Source organism: Dermacentor andersoni, chromosome 4, assembly GCF_023375885.2.
Source record: "Dermacentor andersoni chromosome 4, qqDerAnde1_hic_scaffold, whole genome shotgun sequence".
Lineage (NCBI taxonomy): Eukaryota > Metazoa > Arthropoda > Arachnida > Ixodida > Ixodidae > Dermacentor > Dermacentor andersoni.
Genome location: NC_092817.1, coordinates 95,281,720 through 95,304,819, shown reverse-complemented (window position 1 = coordinate 95,304,819; position 23,100 = coordinate 95,281,720). Strand labels below are relative to the sequence as shown.

Genomic DNA, 23,100 nt, shown 5'->3' with positions numbered 1-23,100 from the left:
GGCCTTTCGATCCCTCACGCAACACCTGGCGCGCTCGCCCCGCAGCTGTTCCGTTTCGCCCGCTCTGCTCTGTGAAGGTGCACTCGTGACGTGGCGTCGCAGCCAATGGGAATTATAGGCGCCGTTTCGCTGCTACAGACGCCGGCTTTATCGCTCAATGGGCCATTTGATGCTTTCTCATCAATGTCTACAAATAACATATGAAAAAAAAAAAGGAGGACGAGGGGGGGGGGGGGGGGCATTCCTTGGGTTCTTGACAAGGCGGTTATTGCTAAGACATGCAACAAACGCGTACTGCTATAGTCTTGGAAATAGTAAGTGCCAAATTTGGTATATGTGATGCGAACGATCCTTTCAAAGGGGCCAAATATACTAATCGCATTCTTTCCCGCCCGCCGTGGTGGCTTAGCGGCTATGGTGTTGCACTGCTAAGCACGAGGTCGCGGGATCGAATCCCTGCCGCGGCGGCCGCACTTCGATGGGGGCGAACTGCAGAAACGCCCGTGTCCCGTGCATTGGGGGCACGTTAAGGATCCCCAGATGGTAAAACTGCCTCATAATTAGATCGCTATTTTTTTTTTCATTCCTTCCAGTCTCAGGTGCAGCGCTGACCACATGCAGGCAAATCAAAATCACTCTCTGCTTGGGGCATGAAATTCGTGTTGTCTTTGGTAGCCGCATTCCTATGGGATCTGAATGGAAATTTTTTTTAAACCTAAGAATAAAAATAGCACGTGTATATAGCACCTCTGCATATGTTACAGATCCAAATAAAGATAGGCAAAATTGACAAAGATTTCTTCACTATATATATATATATATATATATATATATATATATATATATATATATATATATATATATATATTCGTACGGCGCCTCTCGCATGCGAGGTGTAGCACTGCAGTGAGCCTAAAAGCTAGATCGTCCTTTAGTGCCTTACGCTGAAATAAATCAGTAAAATAGATCAAGGCCTGTAGCTTTACCAATTCAAACCAATCGCCATGATTAGCTGCCGATAAAAAAAAACATCTAATTGCGTCAGAAGTTGTGTCGTCGAACTATTCAATTTTCAAGGTGCGCCTATATGGCCGTATGGCATGTGCTCCTGTCCGTGAGCTGAGGTGAAAGCTTGGGCCACGACCTCAGAGATCCGGCGGCGCCCACAGAATTGCGCGTGCCGCCCGATCTCGGATGCCAGACTCGAATGATTTGGTACAGCGCATGATCGACGAAGAAGAGCGCATGCAATGATACACTACGCGAAAAGAAGGCATAAGCACAAAAAGCTTTAGGCGAGCATCTTTGTGCGGTATATAAAAGAAAGACACGCGGAGGATCTTGACAATGCGGACAAACGCAAGCATGGTCATTTTTTGTCCACCCGTACAATATATCCGCCAGAACGGCGAAATTTCTGGCAGGTAGCAAAGATATACAGCGCGAAACAAAAACAACAAAAAAAAAGATGCGCGGGTCTGAAAACACAGACGCGCCGTTCTGTCTCGCGCCCCTAAAAGATAACGGTGAACTAACAATTATAGCGAAAAGCGATAATGCGTCGGTGGTCTGCGCTTAAACGTTATCGCTATAGCTCCAACAACGGCTATTCGTGGGCAACGAACACGCGCCAGCAGATAATATATGCGAGCGCTGTATAATTTACGAGGCAAGAAACGAGAGTGATTCATAACGACGCAGGAATGAAATGACGCGCAAAACACGCGAGGCCCTCAAGCAACAAGCATGGAAGGGAAACAGAATTTCTTCGTTCAGAAGGTAGCTAAGCACGCTAACTAGAGGGTTGAATGATTACTTAAGGCACGATATGTATCTAAGTGCATACTGTTTATTATTTCCGGAGCTAATTCTATCCTCCTCTCCTACCCTCCTTCGACAGTCAGGGTCCCAGAAAGCGACAGATCTCAATGAAGTTCCTGCCCTGAAGCTATTGTTGTGTTCCAGGGCGTCTTGATCAGCAGGTGACGGCTAACTTCATGTGTATACTTCGGTAAACATGGAGACTACACCGAACAAGTCAATGCATTTATCGTATTCGAGACGTGCGTTATAGGAGTCAGGTTGATGACTTCTGACCTCCGAGCTGCGGATGCGGGACGCTGTATTTCTAGCAAGTGGTCATATAAACCCGTGTAGGTGTCCGCGGTCACCGATCGCACGAGAGAACAGGAGAGGGCCCCATTCTGGCACAGGGAAATTCCGGGTTTGCGGATTTTGGTGGTACATCAGACGTGGAATTATGCTAGCGCCGATCCGTTTCGGTATGTTTACTGTAGGTTCCAGAAGTTGGGCCGTTGCGAAAGATGGTTTTCCGGTATTTTTTCTTCTTACTTTCTCGTAGTAACATGTTCAGAAGAACGGTGCAGTCACCTTTGTCTGCCGCGGTAAAGAACTGCCATGGTTGTGTCGTTCCGCAGTATTTTCTTAATTGCTTTCATTTCGTCGTCAGACGACATGGTTCGTCCGCTTTTTGCGTTTATAGGTGGCTCTGTTACTCAGTCTTATTCAGCTCTCGTGTTCTTACTCTTGCATTCGTGAAGCAGTGCCAAGTGCCCGTTTCGTTCCTGTGACTTTCCTGTGTCCTCCTCGACGACTACGGGGAAGCTCGCCGAATAAAATGCTGCTATCTGGGTAAGCTGGAAGACGTAATTACTGCGCACCACTGCGACAAATTGGCGACGCGAACCACTGATGCCTCAGCGATGTTTCGAAATCGTTTCACAACTATAACGCTACATCAAACGAAGACACTGAGTTATGTACACAGGCACTTGACTAGCGAACGAGCAGACGCCACTGTATTAGGCATCAGAGAAGCGAAGCTGGGATCCCTCGACGAATATAAGTATTTCATTTAGCTGTCGTGTATTGCTATAACATCTCGCAATATTCGAGATAAAATAAAGGAAAACGCGCGAACTGTGCAATCGCAGACGAGTTATATATGCCTAGAGGCAATACCGTCGTTAGATCTCTGTTGTACAGAATATCATTTTAAAAAATAAAGGTCCGATGTCCCTAGCGTATCTTCCGCTGTGACGTCAAACGGTTTTGCGTGTTTAAACCGGCTATATTCTCCGTACATATATGTCTTGGTGTCGCTGGTTTTACGATGAAAAATGAACGTATGGGCAAATTTTGCATTAGTAATCCTGACACCAGCCAAAGGTAATATTTTAGCGTGAAACAAAGCGCTTTTTTTGTTTTTCAGTCGGCCTAGCATTTATATTAGAAGAGCAAAGTCATTTAGCTGTGAGCGGACTACAGCTGGCGCCGCTCTCTTTCAGAGGTGACGGGCAGCTGCACTGCTTTCTTGTGGGTGGAGCTCACACGACGTTATGAGGTTGCCGCGTAACATATACGTGCCGATACCATCCACACAGAGCCTTTATTATTATTATTATTATTATTATTATTATTATTATTATTATTATATTATTATTATTATTATTAATTATTCCCGTGGGCATTTTCTTGGAACTCTCTGCATTGGGTTCAACGTTGTTGCAGTATAGTTCAACACAGAAAGCAACGTTCTGCCTGGTAACGGACTGCGCAAATGACTCAAAGCTCTCTTGCGAACAAACTAGTGTTCAGCACGCTTATCTGCATTTCGAGTCGTCAATGCAATCCTAAACCACGCGTGTTGCGCTTTCCTCGCGCGACGGCCCTTCTCCCTAGCTCAATGCGTGTGCTCCCTAGTACTGTTGACTGCCCGATTACGGCAGCTTACGGCGAAACGCGCCGGATTAGATAACGAACGCTGTAAGACAGTCCACCCGAGAGATTATAGCGGCGGAACAAAAATGCAGCTCGGGGCCACGATCCGCGATGATGCGAGATGGGGCCTGCCTATCGAGCGTACGAGAGAACGCCGCCGCTTATCACCAGCGAGGCTTGGATATCACTCTACGCACACAAAGGGTGGCAAACATGCGAAATCTCATCGGCCGGCGATAGTAGCGGTCGCATCTCCACACGCGCGGCAGAGAGCCGACGGGCTAGCTGGCGTAGCTGGCGTAGCCAGCCAGCGCCAGCCACCGCCACAGGTTACAGTGACCGAACGCACAGTCGCCAGTCCACCCGATTTTGAAGCCCGCGAGAGAGAAATTTGGCTCTCAACTCACTTGTAATGGACAGCATAGCTTCGCTGGGTTCTTCGTTTGGAGACGTACGACATTGTCAGCGTCGCCGCAGCCGGGAAACTCCGCACATTCCGTACTTTGGCAGCTTGACCGGTCCCCTCGGCTAACAGGAGGCAGCCATGTTTGGTAGAATACGCAAAGGCGGCGCGCCCCTACGCAACATGCAGCCAATTGTACAGGAGGCGCTGGTTGCACACTCCTCGTTTGCTGCTGTTAATGTTGTTTGTCGTGCGTAGCCAATCTCGAAGGCTGCCTATTTGCAATAACCATCCGAGGCCCACTCGCGGTGCGTCGCCAAATCATGAAGGCCATGTATTTTTGTTGCTAGTTGAATCTCTTCGCAATAGGTGGCGCAACCAGACGGCAGCTGTTTTGGTTTCGAAACGTTGCGCACGCGTTGCCGGCTTTCAAGCGATGACTTTGTTTACACTCTCACGTGGCGTGCGCAGATTGCGCTTACTCAAACGCGACCTGTGCAGGCAGACAAAACAGGCACCGCTCGCTTCTGCAACGCACTCCGCCTCTGGTAACTTCTTTCGCTCGCTCGCTAGCTTGTTCGTTCGTTCGTTGCAAGAACATTCGTTTACATCGGAGGGTCGACGTACAAACATATCAACATAATTCACGCTTGTACGACAAAAAATGAAGTGCAGACCTTCATTAACTTAACGTAATGAAGAGCACTTCAATGCATCTGTCCCAGCTTATATAACATTAACTTTAAGGGATGGTCTAAGTAGGACGATATGTATGGTACATTTTCTGAAAAGGATTTTCAAAAACTCGATAGTTCGAAAAAAAATACACATTAATAGTTCTGCCTCAAGAACAGATATCGTGGTTCTGTAAACGGCATCCATTAGGTCATCCAAAGAGGACAAATTTGACATGTGAATTTATGTCTTAAGTGAATCTGTTGCATTGTGTGCAAGGGTTCTGCAAAAGCTGTATTTTCATATTACTAATTTTTTTTTTTAGATTCATGTGTAACATAACAATTTTGACCGCTTTAGATTACTATTAGATGCAATTCACAGAATTGTGATATCATGTTTCAATGCTGAGTTAGAGTTGTAAACTTGATAGTTTCGTTCTCGTAACATTCTTTTTTTTTTTTTTCACTCTTCATAAAACATTGACGACCTAAATCAGAAATGCGAAACCAACAGGCACTAAATTTCAGTTTTTCTTTTAAATGCAACAAACCTCGTGGAATTTGGTGCAGTGGTTGCCGAGCAAAACGAATTCTCCTTTTACATGTATTTAGGTAGAAGCAACCGAGCTAAAGCTTCCTCTTAAAGGGACAGTGGTAGCGAACTGTCGTGCGCATGAGCTAGCACAATAAGTTATTCGTTCAGCGAATCGAATAAAAACCGGTTATCAATCCAGCTTCCGCTCAACTTGGAGGCTTTTGTATTCACTACGAGCCGATATCAAAAGGCATTACCCTGGAGTTGAAAGGATAGTTGTGGTGAACCGTTGTGCGCGTGAGCTAGCACAAGTTATTCATTCAACGAATCGAATAAAAGATAGCTATCAATCCAGCTTCCGTTTAACTTAGAGGCTTCTGTATTCACTAAGGCTAACAGGAGAGCTATACTCGCGGACAACTTTCTGTGGCAATGAAGGGAAAGCTACGGAAGCAACGCGCGCAGAAGAGAGAGAGCTTCTGAAAAGAGTCCCGTGTTTCCATCCACGTTACTTTGACCTCGGGAAGAGAAAATATAAACACCTTATTAGCAGCAGTTAAACAGGGCAAAACACACGACTGAATGTAAAAGTTTACTTATTTTCTGGCTTTTCCCTACCGCGTCTGGGCAAATGCGAAACCCTCGCACGTGGTAGCTGCATCGATTCGGCGTCTTTTCCGAGCAACCAAAAGCACTGTCAGACGCTGGCGGACGGACTACTTGGCGTCGTAACACATGTGCAACAGCCACGCTCCCGTAGCTTTCCCTGCATTGCCACAGAAAGTTGTCCGCGAGGGTAGCGTCCTCTTTCGTTTGCTTTCCACTGTGAGCACATTCGCTACAGACAATCCACTGCATGGTGAATTATACATGGTCTTGAAGCAGGACCAAAAACACACTGGGACCGATCGGGGCAAGAGAATCGTTATATATATATATATATATATTCCATAATTCGAGTAAGAAAGTGTCCGTAAGCGCTTGCGTGTCTCGGTTGTTTCTCTGCACTTCAATACCGTGATTATCTACCATACAGCCTAGCTGCACACACTTCTGTAACAGATTATAGTCATCGCACATCGCAGCACGTTCATATGAAAGGCTCTTATACAGTGAGAAGAACGGCCCGCTTTTTCTTCTTCTTTGTTTGGCTTTCCAAAAGTCCATGCCTCCATTAATCACCGAATAGCGCAAGGTAAACAGACTTACAAAGAAGAAACTAGACCATAACAAAGCTTGCAAAGAAGAAACTAGAATATAACAAAGCTCACCAGGAGAGCGATTGGCCGAAAGGCGGCTCAAAGCAGGCGGGAAATGGGGCGCCGAAACATCGGTTTGGCGGCGAATCCCTCTCTGGCAGCGAGCACGATGGCTTGCGGAACGGCGAGGAGAATAGCGTTTACATGAAGGTACGGTTAAGTCCTCTCGGAGCCACTCCAAGCCGGCGGCTCCACTTTCCTATGCACCGAACCACAGCGACGATGCACGGGTCTCTCGACGAAGAGGGATTTCGGACACGTGCCAGGTGGTTTCGCAAAGAACGGCCAGAAACGAACACAGCAAACCGCACTAACAAGGCTATCAAGAGTCAAAAGCAGGAGACAATGCCGCCGAGAGTACGTACGAGAATACCGAGGCAAGAAAAATAAAGAACGCTGTTCGCTCGAGGGCCAATTACAGAGGAGAGAAAAGAAGCAGATATACGGCAGTACCGTCTGAAAAGAAACATCGAAGACGGTGAGGTGGGGAGAAAAAAAAAAAAACGGTGCCAATCTAGACCAGGAGGATTTCGATGAATGCCTGCAATCCGATGTAATTTCTTTGGTGCTTCTTCTTTCCGGTAGGCGAGACTTAGCCGCCAAGTTCTTTCGCGCGCGAGCACGAGCCAGTCTTTCGACAAAAAGGCGGTTCTCGGAGAACGCCGACGAAATGGAAGTGCTGCCAGTAAAGCTGTACTTCCGTACAGGTCGCCTCAGCACTTACTTAAAATTAAAATGCCATTCTCGATTCAAGTATAAGTGTGATGCCCATGGAAGAGCGAAATCAGAAATAAAGTTTAAATTACGGGGTTTAACGTCCTGACACTCGGTACAATGAGTTCTGGGGGCGGGGGGGGGCACCTTATTGGAGGACTGCCATGAGTAACTACTTAAGAGCAAAAAACGAAATCAGGAAAGAAACAATTTACGATAACTCAAAGGGAAGCTCATTACTTTTCGAAGCGAAATCCGAATGCCTTAGAACACGCACCTATAAAGCGAGATATAAGAAGGAAGAAGAAGCGTGTGTTTGCTGCGGTAAAGTTAGGGAAACGATGGAGCATGTTTGATTAGAATGTGAAGATATCTGCCCAGCGGTCGATTTAGGCACCACTGGCTTCCTTGAAACCCTTGGGTTCAGAGAGAGCAGGGGGAAAGTATACATGTCCGCAATAGAGACCAGTAAGAGGCGATTAGAAGATTGATGGAAGTAGGGAAATGACAAAAAACGGAGACGTACAAAAACAAAGTTCTCCATAGGGGGTCAGAAAATTTGGTTATGGGAATTCATCGTGGGTTTTCTTTTCGAAACAGGTTTTTCTAGGTTTTTTAACTCAGGTAGGACATTAAGGAAGTATAATAGCAAGAGCTTGGTGGCGCAACCCACCGTCCCATTCTAAAGGGGACGCTCATAACATCCATCCACCCATCCTTGCATGGCGCTGCAAGTGTCAGGAAGCAGAGAAAGCTTAAAATGGTGATGTTGGGCTGCTAAGCAAGAGGCCGCAGGATCGAATGCCGGCCACGGCGGCCGTATTTCGATGGGGGCGAAATGCGAAAACACCCGTGTGCTTAAATTTAGGTGCACGTTAAAGAACCCCAGCTTGTCCAAACTTCCGGAGTGCCCCACTACGGCTTGCCTCATAATCAGATCGTGGTTTTGGCCCGTAAAACCTTATAATTTCAAAGCTTAAAATGGCCTGCAGTTCCCTGCGCCAACTTTCCAAGGAGAGATGCGGCAAGGCAAAATAAGACAACACTTCCGCACTATAGCACGTCGCAGTTTGCTGGCACGTCGTCACTTCCAAACCTGTTCCATCGGAATACTGGCAACATAGGTTGTTATAACTGCCGCCGCTCGCTATGCCCCTTCACAAATGTCGGAGCAGCCCAGATTTCTATTTAGTATCGAGGGCATATCTCCATTGGATAAGCGCAGGCTTTCAAATCAGTGCTGGTATTTGATGTTGCAACGATGACTACGACCGTATCGCTCCGGTATCTTTCATCTTTAAGGAGCACTATAATTATACAAAATGCTCCGCGTGCGCAGCTTAGCGGGCTGCCTCTCTATCTGCCTCGGTTCCTTCACCTATCTATCCATCCATCTATCCGTCTGTCCATCGACCCATCTATTTATCTACGAGGACAACATCACGGTAACCACTTCATCGCGTTATCCAGATTGCGAGATATGGCATTTATAGAGTTTCGGGCTTCTTCAACAAGGTTTGAGGACGGGTAAACAGTAATTGCTCCAGCGCGTCGTACCAACATGAATTAACGTTTCCTACTGGCCCCTCGATCCAGAATCGATAGTCCTGGATATGCCAGACAACTTTCTAAAACCTAACTCTTCTGAAAAGAAGGTCATGAGAGGTACAAAGTCACCGCTGTGTGAACTCGGCTAAAATTCGCATCATATTATGAGGTCTAACGTCCCGAACCAAAACTGAGGCTATCAAAGACGCCCCGGATTAATTTAAGACCACTGGTGTTATAACGTGCACTCTCAATCTAAGCACACGAGCGTTTCTTCCCTGCACTGCCCACATCGGAAAGCGGCCGGAAATCGGACCTTCGACGTCATGCTCATGCAGCTGAGCGTCACATATTTACTGAGCCGACACGGTGCGCCCGGTGGGGATTCGGGATCAAACGCAAGCAAACGATATCCTGGTAGATATTCAGACAACCCAGGCGGCACGTCAGGTTGGGCCAACGTTGGAAACATATTGGCACTTCTTGGCCCAATGACGGCCTAAGATTAACAGCGTGGTTCCAATATTGGCAGTGCCATTCTGATTCCTGGCCCAATGATGGCCTAAGGTTAACAGCGTGGCGCCAATATTGGCTGTGCCATTCTGATAGAGATCCAACGTTGGCCCACATTACACAGTCAGTAAACAATATTGGCTGTGCCATTCTGATAGAGATCCAATGTTGGCCCAGTTTACACAGTCAGTAAACAATATTGGCACTGCCGTTCAACAAGGCGGGAATTATTGGAACGACTTTCGTATGGATTTGCCAATATGGGTTACTAGTTGGCTTTCTTTGGAGGACATTGGCCCGTAATAAGCCAATTTTCGCCTTGTCGGCTTTTAGTGCTCTACGAATTGCTGAGATTGAACAACGTGTTTTGAAAAGTAACGCACTGATCACAGGCACACTGCGCAGGAACCAGAAATATGTTCTCCCATGTCAACTCCATGAATGGTACACCGCCATTTTTGCACTTCTTCTTTACCGAAATGCGTCCCCTAAAGAGAAAAGCCAGTGTACCACGTAGCAAGCAGGGGAAGTCGCATAAATTTAGCCGCTGCTTTATTGATCGTGAATAAGAACATGAGCTTTCCATAAGAAGCAACGGTATTGCGAATTTGCCTGCGATTGTATATTTTGCATGTACGCTCCGCGGCTTTGGTGGGTCAGGATTCTGAGGAGAATCGAGAATTACAGTGCCTCAGAGCTGATGGAACCGTTTTATATTGCATCGAGATGGAGCGCATATGTATTAGTGAAACTTTTGTTTGTTTGTTTAGCATGCATGGCATGTTGCGGCGACATAATCATCATGCTCCTATTCTGATATATTTGTTTGTTCGTGCATGTGTAGCAAGCTCCTTGTGTGAAAGCCCCTGACAGAAAGAAAAAATTAATTGCACTTTTTGGCATTTGCGTGTCAACAACCTGTTGCCTTTGCCTTTAGTAGGCACGGCGCATTCCGGATTTTTTTTTTTCGGCCTAGCTTTCCGTCTTTAGCCCTCCCTTGCCTCTCGCCCACGCTCCCAGGTGAGCCTGGTCAATGCTATCAGTCAAGCGTTCAGACAGCCATAAGCTGCTGTGTCGAATTGGGTGCTCTCGGAAGCATGGGGGAAAGCAGCGGGGTCACTATTGTCCTCCTTGTCGCCCTCCGTCGCTGTCACCCCAAAACGCGGTCGGGCTAGGTCCAGCGGGGGAAAGTGGCGTTTACGCCGTATTCTTCGTTCACCCTTTCCTTTCACTCTTTCCTTCTATGCGTCGCTAGCACGCCGACTGGGTGCAACACCGCCTGAGTGCTTGCCGTCTTGTCCGTTCTTGCCAGCGCACTCCTCTCGTGAAAAATGCTCGCTTGCGGTCGTCATTCCTACTGAGAAGCCTACATCTTGAAATACGCAGCAATGTCGCCACGAATTTTTGTGAGTGTTAGAATTAATATAGAAAAAGTCGGCGCTCGTGGCCACCGTCTTCGATGTGGGATGAACTCGGATACAAAGAAGCATGGATCTTACAATGGTGAGTGCATTTGTTTTCCGCATGTTACAAGTTTTATAAGGAGCAATATAGCAATATCTCCCAAGTTATATCACCCAAGCAATATCACGCGGTATATATATTACTGAAACAGGCCTGGCTAATGTAGAGTGCCTGTAATTACATAGCTCTTTTCGTTTGCAGCCTTTGAATAGTGCCCGGAGTAGAACCACGTGTAAATCTCTGTGAATTTCACCCAAATTCCAGGACTATGATTTTATCAAGCCACGCGCGCGGCCTGATCCTGCTAGTGATACCGAGGAACCACGCTTCTTCTCACTGTTATAGGTCAAGCATCATTTCCAGCCGACAGTATTTCTTTCTTTTCGTATAATAAATGCCTCTCTTACTAGTGTTTCCTGACGGAACTTCTCGGTTTCCACATTAAAAATTTCGCACGAAGGCCGCATTGTGTCTACACAGTCTGAAACTAGGCTTTTTGTGCGGTAGCAGGTTTTGCTGCAATTTTTTTAATTATAAAGTGCTAGGCTGACTAGGTGTGGGCTGTAAACAAAGCGGACGGATCCTGCGCATTTTATGTCTGTTCTAAATATTACGTTACACCTTGTACAAGGTATGCCATATATGTCGAAATATTAAGAAGTGTTACCTGACAAATCTCTTGCAAGAAAGTTTCTTGATTCACCCCTTCGAACTCTCTGCTCAGACTTATAATATTGTTGCAGTATGGCGATTTTTCAAATGAAAACGCTGCCATATACATTTGTCATACCAACATCTCTGATAATGTTTCTTTTTATTTTACAGTGCAAGCATTTCCTCCAAGTAATGGTGAAGTCGCTATGGGATATGGTAGCAATATCAACGAAACCACCGCGTTATCGTGGTCCTCGGCGGCCTGATCAGCCCGCTGTCATCCAAGCACTGACAAACCTGCCTACCGACGTCAGCTCCCTGCCCTGAAACCCCTGGCCAGCCCACCGTCCTCGGCACCTTGCCCAATTCCTATCCTGAGGGCAATGCCTGTAAATAAACTGTTTGAAGATATCCGAGCGTCACCCATCTAGGTCCACGGAAAATGCCTGTTTGTGAAAATTTATTCGCAAATAAACTGTCATAAACATCAATTTCAGTATTCTTTTATTATTTGCAAGCATATATGACTTCTGCTTCTTGACATCTTTTTGTCGAGCTTTCCTAGCTACTATTGAGGAAGACGGTAAGGGGACAATTGCTACAAAAAATGCCGCTAGCAAAAGGTTTGCGGTAAAAATGTGTGCGTGCTCTAAAGCCAGCATATCTAGAATATTCGTCATGCAAAGGGCATTGGCTCAAAGCTGGCATTAATAATGGCAATGATGTGGCTCAACACTGGTCCTACGCTGGCAGCACGATGGCTGGTGCATTGGCATAACATTGGTCCAATCTTGGCTTTAACGCTGGTCCTACGATGGCTGCTGCATTGGGATAACATTGGTCCAATCTTGGCTTTAACGCTGGTCCTACGCTGGCAGCACAGTGGCTGCTGCATTGGCATAACATTGGTCCAATCTTGGCTTTAACGCTGGGCCAGCATTGGATTGTGTTGCACTTTGCCAATATGCCAACATTGGTCCAACATTGGTACCAATTTCTGCCAGCATTGGGCCATGGTTGGACCATTGCTGGTGTGCTGCCTGGGAAAGAAGTGGCAATGGACAGGTTACGTAATGCTCAGAACAGATGACGTTATATAACGCACTAACAAAACGGGTGCCGAGAGATGGAAAACGCAGCTGAAGGCTGGCAGTGATCATGACGAGGTGCTTGCTGGCAATAAAGTATCATCATCGCGCGAAGAAAAACGTAGTTAGAAACGAGAGTGCTATGCTGAGCAATGTTGAATCCATCCATGTTGTCGAATTCCACCACGTTGCCGTTTTGAGCCAATCAGAGGAGTCATAGCGGCCCTTCAGGCCAGTCATAAATGACACTATGGCACAGCTGCACAGTTTCAGCGAGAGTGGCAGTCAATGTGTGCTAGCCGAGGCTCTTAAACTACATCTTGCGATAGCGCCGGCAAAAAGCGCAGATCCACCGACTGCAAGAATGTGTCATGTGACAGTATTGTTATATGTTAATTATGCGACGGTAAGTTTACTTATGCAACTTCCCTAGTTATACGCTCAAGATGAGTTCGTGGTTTTTGCAGTGAATTAGTGAGCAATACGCTTGCTGAGCGCTGTATCTAAGAGCTGTGATATGGGCGGTACACAACTGCATCATCGGTTACACTACACAGCAGCTGTACGCGTGGAACAGTATATCCGTGTTCCTATATACGTGGTCAATTTCACGTCTGCGTTCGCTAACTTGTTGCCTTCGGTAACGCGACAGCACAAACAGTAGCCAATCAAACAACATCACTCTGCTTGTTTTCGTGGGAGGGCCTCTCGCATTTGGTTGAACGCGTACGCGAGAAACTGATACGTGACTGATACGCATGTTTCCCTTCCGCAGGAAAACAGCCGCGACCTGCCTCGAGCCGAGGCGGGTCACGTACGAGACGAAAGAAAAAGAGGGCAGAAAATAATGGCGCCCCGAGTATCGAAGGCTGCGGTTCATCTTTACCTTTGCGCATAAGCCGCCACTGGCTGGTGGAACGAAACCCAAACAAAAACGATACAGAAGATACAGAACGAGAAAGCGTGCATCCACTGCCAAACATACACTAGCGTCTCGGACAATGCAGTATTTCTATGGGGGTGTTCGAGCATTCGGTGTCTCGGACACCAATCGAATATACATGCATATTCTAACTGAATAATTGTATCCGAGAAAGGGAGGGAGAGAGAGAGAGAGAGAGAGTTGGGGAGAGTGTGTCTGTGTGTGTGTGTGTGCGCGCGTCCGTGCAAGGGGATTGGAGGGGCTCGATTTCTTTTTCAGATACAGCCAAACGACCATAACAGATAAATGAAGCAAGAGAAATCATAGGGGAAATAAATCATGTGTAATTGAAATGTAGAAAAAGTACGAAAAAGGAAAATTAAAACCCACGAAAAGACAACTTGCCGTCAGTGGGAGCCTTGTGATTGCATTTGTATATTGCAACTCTGTCTGGGAACTCGTCAGCACATTTACAGCAATTACTTCGAAGTTTGAGTATTCTGTCCAATCACAGCTGTCCAGTGTACAGCCGCCTGTGCTTCATGAGGTGGCATACTCTGCTTGCTTCCATTCGCTACACCTCGTCGGCACGTACACAACATGCTCGAATTTTCTCTCTCTTTTCTTTTAATTTGAAAGCGACTATGATAATCAAAGGGTGCCTGCCACAGAGTCGGCCCGATACAGTTAGTCGGCCCCATTGTACAACGACATATCGGAAGCGAGGTACACGATTATTTATTTATTTATTTATTTATTTATTTATTTATTTATTTATTTATTTATTTATTTATTTATTTATTTATTTATTTATTTTTTCAGAAAACTACGTACGCCCAAAGGGCCTTATTCTAATGGGGGTACATTTCGAACAATACAAGTACGATGTGAAAGCAGGGTTGGAAAAGCATGAAACCAAAACTAAACGAGATAAATAGGAACTGCATAAAGGTACACCAAGCATACTTTTCATACATGAGTAATAAAAAAAAGAAATGCATGCATGTCTATGCTGATAACACTTTCCGTGCCGTGATCAAGAATCATGAAGATGTTAATGTGGCGTTTAAGTATAGTGGTGGGGAACGAGGTATCGGATGGAGTTACTAAAGGGCACGCGGGAATAAAAGGATGATTTGTATCTCTCGAATTTTCTTGCTGTTGTATTTCCGTGGTGATTGGTACTTCGCGCGCGCGCGCGTGCGTGCGTGCGTGCGTGCGTGCGTGCGTGCGTGCGTGCGTGCGTGCGTGTGCGTGCGTGCGTGCGTGTGCGTGCGTGTGTGTGTGTGTGTTTGTCGATTGGTGTGGACGTTACCACGATATATCTTGTTAAGGTTAAGGTAACGACGGTACGAACTTGTAGCAAAACGAGCAGCACGATTCTGAATGGCCTCTCACTTATTAATTAGCATATTAGCGTCAGGATCCCATTCATTTGCCGGATGTTCCAAAATGGGTCGCACAATCCTTGGGTGTAAAGCGCAGTTTTTACATTCTGAGGTTCAGGTGCACTTACAAGAGCGCAGGAATTTGTTCCTCGAGTCATGCGGAGCGCGACGTGCCCGGTACAACCGCTCTAACGACAGGACAGTCGGAGGCCAGAACGTGCAGCGCGCCTTTGGTATATAGTCACAGCCAGCATGAGCAAGCTGATCGAGCATGTAAACGTTCTGCTTTTATTTCCAGCACATTTTCTCCTCACCTGCGGTTACATAGGTGCAGAACGAGACGAGCGCAATGGCGCCCTGCAGCTTGGAGGCAACGTAGGCTAATACAATCGGCTCCCATTAATTCGACCTCGGCCAACTAGACATTTCTCTCAATTCGAATGCACTCCGTGGAAAGTCCTGGCGAGAATGTATAGATTGCTACGGACGGAAAACTCGTTTAATTCGAACGCAAATTTCGGTTAATTTTATATGTGTATGACTGCAATGATCGGAACGGATCGAGGGAGATAAAAAAGAGCTTGTCTTTCTCGCGGTCTCCACGAAAAATGCGCAGCTGCTGTACAAAGCATCGAATCAGATGACGTTATGCGCGTAGACTATACTCAAAGAGTGAGGCAAATACACTGAAGCAGCGCACTTAAATCTGACACGTTCACGCACACATGAAAAGGACATACACAGGCGCTGCTTCAATATCATGGCTCACCAAACTATAGCCCATCAGTATCTATTAAGCACGAGACGAAAGCAAAGCGCACAAGCCGAGTACAATGGCAATGCACGAGAGACCGCAAGCCATATATGGCTTGCATTCCAGGGCGCCGTTGGTCTATAGACCAACAGCGCCCTGGAATGTTATTCTTGAGACACTTTCAAATTCCGCCACATCGTCGAATTCCGCCATCATATCAGCAGCTTTAATTGACTTGCAAGGCAGTTGCGCCATCTATGATTGGTTTAAAGCACGAACGTGGCGAATGTTGACAATATGGCGGAACCGTGTCAAGCAGAACAGCTTTCATGGTTACACGCAGGCTGACTAAACGTCTGGTCATCGCACGCTGGTAGAGCGGGCGCCTATTGTTAATTTTTTAACATGATGACGCTGACAACGAGGTAACGCGCCGAAAATCTTTTCTATTGGCGACCCGCCGTAAAGACGGATAAAGAAAATGGGGATGCGTTCAGTGGAGGCATCTTAAATGTAATGTCAAGAAGCGTTGCGAGGCAGCAAGACACACATGCGAGTTGCCTGGCACTCAATAGTTTCGCTGCGTTGTTCAGCAGAAGTTAGAGAGTGGTTAGAAATCGTTACCTTCGTTAGTGGTCGCCGAAAAACAGTACAGGTGTAAGAACCTCAGCAGCTGTACTTCGCCGATGAGTACGGCGCCACAAGCACTGCCAGCCGAGAACGGAGTGAACAAGGACAGTGAAATACATATACTTCCCCGCAACAAGCACTCCGGGAAACGAATGAAATATATAGCTCGCATTTTTAAGCACCCGAACAACAGCTGCTGCAAACCGCGAGCTAGCTTTGCGGGATCGTCCAGATAGTAACGGTTTATGAGAGAGCGCGCCCGTTCTATCGCCCTCCTCTTGCTTTTACTGTCTTGGCTCTGCGGTATACGGCTATTATGGCCCACAGTTAAAACAGAGAGCAAAATACTGCCCCTCTCTGATTCATTCCGCGCAGGCAGCGGGGAAAGAAAAATAAACACGAAACGGTAGAAGATCTTTTTCACGTCTGTGATGTTGACAAGCGCAGAAAAGCAATCCCTCAATTTTCGGCCGAGTTATAAATCCGCAGTGACACTTTTCAATCTCTTGCTGTTTTCTCCAGCTAGTATATCGTTCAGAAACTTCTAAATCAAGAGCGCGATTTCAGCCGGAAGGGACGTTGGAAACAACACGACACCGATATGTACAGTGAGGTGCGTGCACGAGGGAACCGCGGCTCGCCACAACCCCGACAAGCGGAAAGCGAGGGAGAGACCGTCAAAACAAGTTCAGTGCGAGAGAAACGGAATGTGTCATAACAAGGAAGGGAGGAATGAAGAACACGGATGATTGAATGCGCGTCGGCAGCACCTGCGCGTTTCCTTCAAATAGACGCCGCGCCTGCACCACGTGTTTGTGTGTGTGCGCACATCCATACAGATATGTGAGCAATCGTGAAGTGGGGAAGAGACTTGGAAAGGAGAAAGGCATTGGTACAGCATGTCATCAAAATCGGCTGAAATCGCTTACCAGTACAGCCCTATATGGACGTCGAAGTATTGTTTGTCAGTATATAGTTTACAGCACGGGAGGAGCCAAAGGCATAATAAAGTTTGTATTATTTCTCTTTCCCTGTCAGATGCAGAAGTTCCAGCGCAGAAAACGAAACGCGAAACCCAACACCCACCGAGCACATCGGTCTTACTTACACAAACGCTGTTGTTGCGCGGAAGCAAGGCTACAATTTTTCATCCGTTCCTGCGACCTCGGCCCCTTTTACAAGCGATCCCAATGTTCGCCGGGGCCTTTCCATTAACCTTTGTTTAACCTTTGACATTCCAGCGTTCATCTCCGTTCTCGTCTTTGTTTATTTTTAATTCAAATCTTGAAAAACTGCCTGTACCCCAAGATGTCACCGACCTGTACCCCGAGATATGTCACCAACACAGGTCTTGGCAGAGGTAACGTCAATAAAAGTTGTTGTTTTTCTCTCAATGTTTGCAGGGCGACATTCCCAGTCAAGGCTGCTCGCGCTACCTGTGGGTGAGCCCGTGACAAGAGACTCCGCGAGACCTTATATAATGTCACGCCGCTGCTGCTGCAGCAGCAGCTTATTTTTATGTCCACTGGCAAGACGAAGCCCACCTAATTTTCTACCGCCCTCAACCGCGCTTCCCTTCCATTGGCACCCATTCTGTAACTGCGATGGTCCACCGGTTCTCTACCCTACGCATTATACATGGCCTGCCCAGCTCCATTTGTTTTTGTCTTAATGTCAACTAGAATATCGGCTATCCCCATTTGCTCTCTGATCCAGACCGCTCTCTTCCTGTCTCTTTACGTTACCCGTAACATTTTTCCTTCCATCCCTCTTTGGGCGGTCCTTAACTTGTTCTCGAGCTTCTTTGTCAGTCTCCAAGTTTCTGCCCCCTATGTTAGTGCCGGTAGAATGCAATGATTGCACACTTTTTTTTTTTTTCGTGCTACAGTGGTACGCTGCCAGTCAGGATTTGGTAATCCCTGCCATATGCACACCAACCCATTTTTATTCGTCTGTAAATTTCCTTCCTATGATCAGGGTCCCCTATGTGTAATTGACCTAGACATTATAACACGCACTACCATTAATCCTTTCCAAAATTAACTTGGAAGCGTTTATGAAAACTATCATCCCGGACATTAAGTAGGTACGTAGCATGCGGAACTGTATATGCATTTGGTTTAAGCGCAATATTGCCGTCAGCTTTCGCGAAAATTGATACTAATTTAATCTAGACCGCTAAGTAGCCGCAAACGATGAAACCCACCCGTGAAGTGTGTTTCGAGTATACCGCGAGATGGGGGCATTAAAGTACAGGGCGTACAGCATCAACATGGCCATACGCTACCAGATCAGGTAACCTGTTCTGGAAGTAAAGTTGAAACTGACACACGATGTTATATGCCTTCGTATCTGTGTTTAGGCCAAGAAACGCGGTTTTTTACAAGAAACGTGAGCAGAGAGACGGCTATACTTTCTCCCCACACTTAAAAAAAAAAAAAAAGATACGTTTTCTATTTCGCTTTCGTAACGCACCAGCCGGCAATAAGAGCCCACTCGAAAAGCGATGTCCCTCAGCTGTTATCGAGCATGCGGAAGCTATAGAAAACGACGGCAGCATCCGTACCCTAGGAATACAAGGAACGCCTAAACGCGATTTTCAAGTTCATTCTTCCGTCTTACCCAAGGAGTAAGGTATACAGGCCTCACAGACTACGGGAGCGGTTGCTCTTTGCAAGCGCAGGCCGAACAGAGGGACGACCTAGGCGCTGCGGAATGTGCGGGGGGTCGTACAACTGAGCGTTGCTATACGTGTGGGCGACGGGGCAGCTACGGTCCGACAGCGCAGCGTTCGGACCCCGGTTCGGACTCGCGCGGCCACCGCTCCGCCGCGATGATCACTCATTCGCACCAGAAGAATGCAAGTATAAAAATTCATCTTGAACAATGGGTGGGATCTAGTCACGGAGAGGATAGAACTGGTCTCCTAAGCGCGCCGCGGATGTTTCGCGAAAATCCGGAGACTAGCGCACATCGAAAACACGACAAAAATAAAAAAGAAAGAAATATCGACCACGGCAGCCTCACCTATATATACCACAAAACTTCACTGAAACTTCTCACACGTCAGAGGCCTACGCAAGCCAGCGCGCAGCTCGAGAGGGAGGGAAGTGGGCCCCATGCAGTGCAGCCTATATATACAGTGTATACAAAAGGCAACCACGACAGCCATCCGCGTCGAACCTTATACTCCAACGGGTTTCGCGTCGTACGGTACCTTTCGTCTACATGGACTGATAAATTTATCACAGGCCAAACAGTCACAATCAATTCATTTGAGGAGAAAAACAAAATTCCTCATTTTGATCCCTACTAATCATCGTTATGATTACCAACGAAGAGCCAAAAATCGTAATAAAACCTTTTTTTTTCATTAAATATTCACACAAGTCTGTTATGAAACAACCACGCTACGCAGCGATGCTGCTTTTTTGTTGTTGTTTTACTGCGAGGGATACAAGCCCGTGCTCGCAAAAAAACTTTGCCCCAAAGGAACTCTTATACACAGCAATCGCGACTGCACGGAAACAAATTAAACATGCAGCAGCGACGCCAAGAGGGGGGAAGCTGCGGATGTATTATTGCAGCGGCGTACTTGCTACAGGGAAGAAGCCTGACGACAGCGCGCCGCCACACGCTTCTGCATTATTCAGAACCGCCGCCATGAAAAAGCAAAGAAAAAAAAAAGAGCTCACACGACGTGAAGCACTTCATTCCCGCTGGCATCTCCAGAACATCTCAAGCCCAAAAAATAGATACCAAGTGAAAGCAGCGTCAGCGGCGGCTAACAAGTCTTTCTCGGGTCGTCCGCACAACACAGCATCATATGACGGCCCCACCAACGAGCACGCTATCCCAGAACGGCTGTGCGCCAACTTTATTACTTTCTATTATACGTACGACCGCCTGCAGCTTCTCTCGCATATCATGCAAGGCAGCCGGGAAAGTTATATCGACGAGTTATACGGCCTCTTCCCGTGTTCATCGTTTTCTTCATAAAGGCAATACGGGTTTCTTTCTTGTCTTTCTTTTAACCGGATACAGCCGGTATACGGCGAGCTTCTCAGCCGACGGAGACCATGGCGGCGCGTCAGCGAAGCCTCACGCAGCAGAATCAGGCAGCCGCGCGAGCCTAAAGAGAGATAGTGAAGGGAAGACCTATATTTTTCTGAAGTATGGGTACATGCGCATGAGAATATATATATATATATATATATATATATATATATATATATATATATATATATATATATATATATATATATATATATATATATATATATATATATATATATATAGAGAGAGAGAGAGAGAGAGAGAGAGAGAGAGAGAGCACATGTTAATGATTTCCGAACACAAGGCATATATAGGCGAACGCATACAGGTTATCCATTTGACGAGTCCTTCGAGAGCCAAGAGCAATGTATACTAATGCAAGTGCACTCAGTCGCAAAATGTGCTCGCTTTAGATGGATAGCCATATAAACCATTTATTTCACGTGGGACACGTAACTCTATAAAGGAGCGTGACCATCCTTATCATACGCGCCTTCCCCCCGCGTACGTGAACCACCGCGAGGTAGGCTAACTGAAGTACCTGACGCGTATACGGGTATACATGTTCCGGGGAGGACACGTCGCGCACACACCTCCTCTCCCGTACGGTATATGTTATTACGCATATAGGCAGAGCCGATGAAAGGGGTGCATACTACCAATCAGATCGGATTGCCGGCAAAGTCCACATCGAACGTACTTCCCACAAGCGTATATACATGTTCGTTTTCGGTTTTCCGGCTTCGAAACGCGGTATATATAGTTAAAGTTGCCGGCGATCGCCACTGGTGTGCGACGTGGAGTCTGGCTTCGCTTACACGCACGGGAACGACAAGATTGTCTTGACACAACACGAGAGCATGCAACACGGGGGCCTGTGTCAGCTCTACATTCCACTGATCTACACCGTCTTCGGTATAGAGTCGGCTGCCAGGTTATACATAGTCGGTAAAATTGCAAGGGAAGCAACATAAAACGACACGACACCGTGAGGGAGATGCAAATGGTACCTGCCGTGTTTGTTTTCGTCTCCTCCGAGTCGTGTTTCCCCAAACGGCAGTATGAGGCACTGTCTTGCCGAACCTGCATAAGCGCCGTCTGCAGCCGGCTGACTACACTATATACCCTGGGCAGGTTCAACAACCTCTTTTTTATATTTTTCTCTTTTCCTGCTTCGGTGTCGTTTATTTTTTACTCTTTTTTAGAGCTGTTGATTCCGTAACTATACGATATGACGCTTAAAGTGACTTAGAGAACAACAAATAATTAATTATGCATCGCCTTTTAGTATGCGGCCATTTCGAAGCACGCCAAGTGCAGCACGGCTACGGATATGCAGCAGGAGGCCGGATAAGTCAATAGCATTAACCGGAAGTGGTGGTCATGCGGTGTCAGGAACTATACTCACGCGAGCGCCATGCAGTAAGCCCATTGCAGCTCATGTAACTGTAGTGGGCTGTGCTATCGCCATTCAGTTTTCAGCGCGCTTGATTCCATAGTGTTCGATAGTGCGTTGCCGACAGGGTTCTCTGTCGACAATAGTCACCTGCACAGCATACTGACCCAGCTGGCAGTCGTTACTTACATGACGTCAAACAAAAGAGCGAACAAACAAACGAACTGAAGAACGAAGGATCGCACAATCCGTCTCTTTGCAATGGTACTGTCCAGTGCACGTTTCGTTTACCCACGATAACTCCCTTACAGCAACAACACTTTCTGGTCCTGCAATTTTAACGAGTAGCTCACTCCTCACGATACACTGTACAATCCGCTTTCTGCGGTCTGACTGCTCTGAATGCACTTGCGATGTTTCTTCAGCATCACACGATGGTCCAGCGGGGCTCATGAAACGACAAGTTTATCTGTAAACTTAAGATGTCCCGAGGAAAAAGTATCATTTTAAAGAGCAAATAAACATGTTCAACAACGGCGCTGATGATGATGGTGATTTAATGACGTCGCCATTGGCACGGGGTCGTGACAAATAGTCACCTAGCCTGCTTGATTTAATCAGGTATGCTATACATGTTGTTTGTCTATAGCATTTTTGTATACATCTCCTTAATCGTTTCTTTCTTTTTTCCTTCAAAATCTATATTGTACTGCTAGCTATGACTGTCGGAGATTCGGTCGTGTCAATCTCTTTCCTGCTTTTATTCCACCAGTACTCTAAGCGTCTCTTGCTTATCTCGACTGCTGACTTGTTCCCGCTTCCGTCCACTTTAAACACAAGCACTCTTGGAAGGCGCACGTTACCTACGGTTCTCACTGGGTGAAAACCCGGATTTTTGCTGCAGCACACACATGCCTAATCTAGTTAGGAATATTTGCTCCGGTATGTTACTGTCGTTAAGCGACCTGCTCGAGCCTCAAATAGCAAGGCACTGCCCTTTGTGTTATCGTATAGATCTTCCCTTCTAATTTCTTTCTTCTCATTCTTGTAAATCTCCATGGCCCTTTTTGTTTCTGTCCAGGCATTCGCGAACGTTGTCGCTGGCACCATTACTCCTTTGCAGATTCCCTGCACCACCTCATATTTACTGTGGCCCCACAGTGACTTGTGTTTCATTACTACAGAACTCCGCTTCCCCCTTATTTCCAGATTCTCTTGGTGGGTGCTTGAGTAAGTCTTTCCTTCGTTTATGCCTACGCCGAGGTATTTATATTGCTTGACTATGGGCATGACTTGCTGTTGAATTGACACTACGTAATTGCTCGTCTCTTCATTAAAGATCACAATTCCTGGTTTCT

The 23,100-nt window shown here is 46.6% G+C and overlaps 1 protein-coding gene across 3 annotated transcripts in view; it reads right to left on the bottom strand.

Annotated features, from left to right (window-relative positions):
• LOC126536512 (uncharacterized) overlaps window positions 1–23,100 on the bottom strand; it is a 155,576-nt gene that overhangs the window by 68,381 nt on the left and 64,095 nt on the right. Inside the window, exon 1 of one of the 3 annotated variants that reach the window (XM_050183516.3) lies at window positions 4,149–6,155. The exons of the other annotated variants lie outside the window; for them this stretch is intronic. Coding sequence (XP_050039473.1) covers window positions 4,149–4,201 — 53 coding nt within the window. The 5' untranslated portion in view covers window positions 4,202–6,155. Of the gene's footprint in view, window positions 1–4,148; window positions 6,156–23,100 lie in introns of those variants that run through there. 3 annotated transcript variants of the gene reach the window in all.